The sequence below is a fragment of the Halyomorpha halys genome, unplaced genomic scaffold (assembly GCF_000696795.3).
Source record: "Halyomorpha halys isolate HHAL.00 unplaced genomic scaffold, Hhal_1.1 Scaffold160.1, whole genome shotgun sequence".
NCBI lineage: Eukaryota > Metazoa > Arthropoda > Insecta > Hemiptera > Pentatomidae > Halyomorpha > Halyomorpha halys.
Genome location: NW_027113306.1, coordinates 117,925 through 121,636, shown reverse-complemented (window position 1 = coordinate 121,636; position 3,712 = coordinate 117,925). Strand labels below are relative to the sequence as shown.

The following is a 3,712-nucleotide window of genomic DNA, read 5'->3' as shown; positions in this document are numbered from 1 at the left end:
AAAGTGTTAGGAAGTTTGGAACGTACCGCTGGTATAGGGTTGCCCTAAGGTACAGGGGGGGGGGAAAGAAGGATTAAAAAAAAAAAAAAAAGAGAGAGAGAGAGAAATATATGGTTTCAACAAATTAATTAATATATGGACGAGATCTGGACATTTATACTTAGTTTGATTGAAGGAAGGAGATGCAAAACTGTTTAAAGTTGGAAGAGCTCTCTTTCTGCCTTACGGCCAATGGAGTCAACATATAAACTCATCATTGCTTATTTGTATTGTATACAAATTATTTTGTTAATTTTAAATTTAATTTACTTTAGTCAATAAGTTAGTATTAAGTATATATTAGAATAGCTTAGATTTATTTAGATTAGAAAAGTATATAGTCAAAGTTGTGATATTATCGTTGAGTTCATTTCGTAATTAGATATTAAGAGGTTGAGTAACTGTTATATCTAAATAAACTTATGTTTTGTTGTGGATATGGGAGAGCGAGATGGTGTTAGTTCTCTAAATTAGATTTTGTTAATCCTTCCCTATTTCCTTTTTCAGCTTATAGAGAATATTACATAGATAAGTGAAATCAATAAATCTTTGGAATACTTCACATTGAATTGCAATGAGGGAAAAAATGTTAATAACTAGTCAAATATATAATAATAATAAATTACAGTACTTACCCAATTAGAAATCATATTGTAAACATCTCCATCCGATTTTAGTAACCGAATTATTTCTTGTTCAGTCATGACAACAATTGGATCGTCAGCTATTATACTGTCACTGACATTAACACTTTCCGATGGCTGTACAATAGCAGTCTTATTTTTCTTCTTTGGCATCCTCGCTTTAGATTTTTTTGGCAAATCTTTTTCCTAAAATCATAGCCATTTTTGTTTTTGAACATCAAAAAGAAAATAACTACTTTTTTAATACTAAATGAACTATTGGAAATTTCTTGATTGAACGTGTGTAATATATAAAAGAAAAATGGTCAAGGTGCGGTAAAAATAACTCAAATTGTAATTAATCTATTCATTCTACCCCAAATAGCAGGGCTTCATCAGGGCTAAAAAAGATAAAAATAACTCAAATAATAAAACAAAGTAAGAGAATATTTAGTATAAAATAAAAGTAAACTAATAGTACAAGAGCCCAAGAGGAGAAAAAAAAGCAGTTATCTCACGCCAATTTTTGATTACTTTAATGAATTATGTATAATTAATAGTCAAAATTGATAAGTCTGCCAAGTATAGGTAGGGGAAATAAAAAGATGGCTGTTTCAAAGCGATAAAAAAAACTAATTTTTCATTCGGAGCTCTATATCTTAAAGAGTAGGAACAAAACAAGAAAACCTAAGAGAACGTCATTTAAAGAAGAGTAAATTTGCTAAAATATGAGCCCTAATAGAGTTATTTACGTTAAATAGTTTTCGAGATATAGCTTTTTAAAAAGCAACATTTCATAAAAATGCTGTATGGGACGTACTGAAAGGTCAGTAGTTAGTGAATTTATTTTGAGAAATCTATATCTAAAAAACTATTTGACGTACAGATGTCTATTATTAAAGATAGTTTAATGAGCTATAAAGTAGTTTATGATGTTTATCTTCGTAGAAGTAATAGTTTAAATAAAATTCGCTAAAATAAATTGATTTATAGTTGTTCGGACAAATTTTCATCTGCCAAATTTATATTAATATGTGAATATCATAAAAACTACTACCCCTACGAAGATAAGTGTCATAAATTACTATATAGTAAGTTAAATTTCCTTTATTTTGAGTGTTGGCAGACATATGTACATCTTATGGATCTAGAGATATATTTTTTCAAAAATCCAACATTTTATATGAACAACTAGAAATTAACATTTAGTGAGTTTATTTTGTCAATTATCATAAAAACTACTACTTCTACAAAGATAAACATAATTAACTATTTTGTAGTAAATTTAACTAGCTTTAATTTGAGCACTGGCAGACATCTGTACATACAATGGTTTCTGAAATGCAGTTTTTCATAAATCAAACTTATTGTCCGAACAACTATAAATCAATTTATACTATGAAAACTACTATTCCTACGAAGGTAAAGGTCAGAAACTTTTTTATAGTCCGTTAAACTAGCTTTGATTTGAGTGCTACTAGACATCTGTACGTCATATAGTTCCTGAGATATAGATTTCTCAAAATAAATTAACTAACTACTAATCTTTCAGTAAATTTTTAAGAAATTTTGCTTTTTAAAAAGATCTCGATTAAATGAGATTAAAAATCTCGAGAACTTTTGGACGTAAATAGCTCTTTTAGAGCTAACATTTCAGCAAATTTACTCTTCTTTAAATAATGTTCTCTTAGATTTTCTAGTGTTGTTGATAGTTTTTAAGATATAGAGCTCCGAATGAAAAATTAATGTTTTTTTAAGGTTTTGAAACAGCTGCCATTTTTTATTCCCCCTACCTATACTTGGCAGACACATCAATTTTGACTACTAATTATACCTAGTTTTCATTAAAGTAATAAAAAATTGGGGTGAGATAACTGTCTTTTTTTCTTCCCAGCTCTTGTACTATAAGGAATGGCTAAAAATGATTTAAAATATGTGAGAGTTAATATAAAAATGAACAAAGTAAACAAATTAAAATTATTATATATTAAAACTTTCACATATTTTAAATCATTATTAGTAATACCTTAGTTTAATTTATTTTATGTTATCTAGCCGCTTCCTTTGTTACATTATTTTAGTTGTTTGTATCTTTTTTAGCCCAGACGAAGTCCAGAAAAATGGGACAAAACATTGGCTCACAATAAATAGTTAAATTACTATTTAAGTTCTTTTGACCGCACCTAGGACCATCTTCCTCTTATAAATAAATTATTGATTTAAAAAAAAAACAATACCTTTTCTTGGTAATCCATTAAAATTTCGATATGAGACATAGGAGATCTTAACCCAAAAGTCTCATTCGGGACCCAGCCATTGTTCATCAGGTCAAGCAGGTCCATCAGCATGAACATCTGGCGCAGCGGTAAATTCGATTCTTTTTTAGACAATTTAGCAATCCTTTCCCATGTTGCACACCAATCTCCTGCAAACTTCAGGAAATTATTTCAAGTTAGAGCACAATTGACTAGATACATATACATATTTTTTTTGCATGATAAATATTGAAATGATTCATTCAACATTAATGAAATTTTTGTGTTCTTAATTAATTTTCACTACAAAAGAAAAGTAAATATAAATGAAAATGTTAATTATAACTCAAGGGTACAAAAAAAAACATTGCGAGTCAATTTTTTTTTCAAATTTTAGCAGTCAGTGACATCTTATGGGGATCAATAAAAGCTTTCAACTGCATTCATTCATTTAAGACAATAAACAAAATTTTAACTCACTTTTTCTTGAAAATATAGAGTTAACGTCATACCTGTTTCCCCATAATCAAATCTATTAGATAAAATAGAGGTGAAATTTATAACTAGCAGAATTAACCAAGGTTTTTTTTTCCAAAACGTTTTCTTGCATCATCTCTGGTTACATACGGTTTTGAAAATATATAGGGAGATGGTCAGGGTTGCGGTCAATAGTGAAACAAAAATAGTTTACAACTATTCATTTTCCAACGTTTCGCCCCACTTTGCAGGGCTTCATCAGGGCTAAATAGATACAAAATGAAACTATGTTAAGATAAAATGATAGAAATAAAAATA

At 28.6% G+C, this 3,712-nt stretch overlaps 1 protein-coding gene across 1 annotated transcript in view; it reads right to left on the bottom strand.

The window, feature by feature from the left end:
* The window catches only part of LOC106678790 (eukaryotic translation initiation factor 4 gamma 1), a 21,089-nt gene that overhangs the window by 7,941 nt on the left and 9,436 nt on the right, over positions 1-3,712 (bottom strand). The window contains exons 8-9 of the mRNA XM_014417544.2: positions 2,900-3,094; positions 675-869 (exon numbers count right to left, since the gene is read on the bottom strand). Coding sequence (XP_014273030.1) covers positions 675-869; positions 2,900-3,094 — 390 coding nt within the window. The remainder of the gene's footprint in view (positions 1-674; positions 870-2,899; positions 3,095-3,712) is intronic.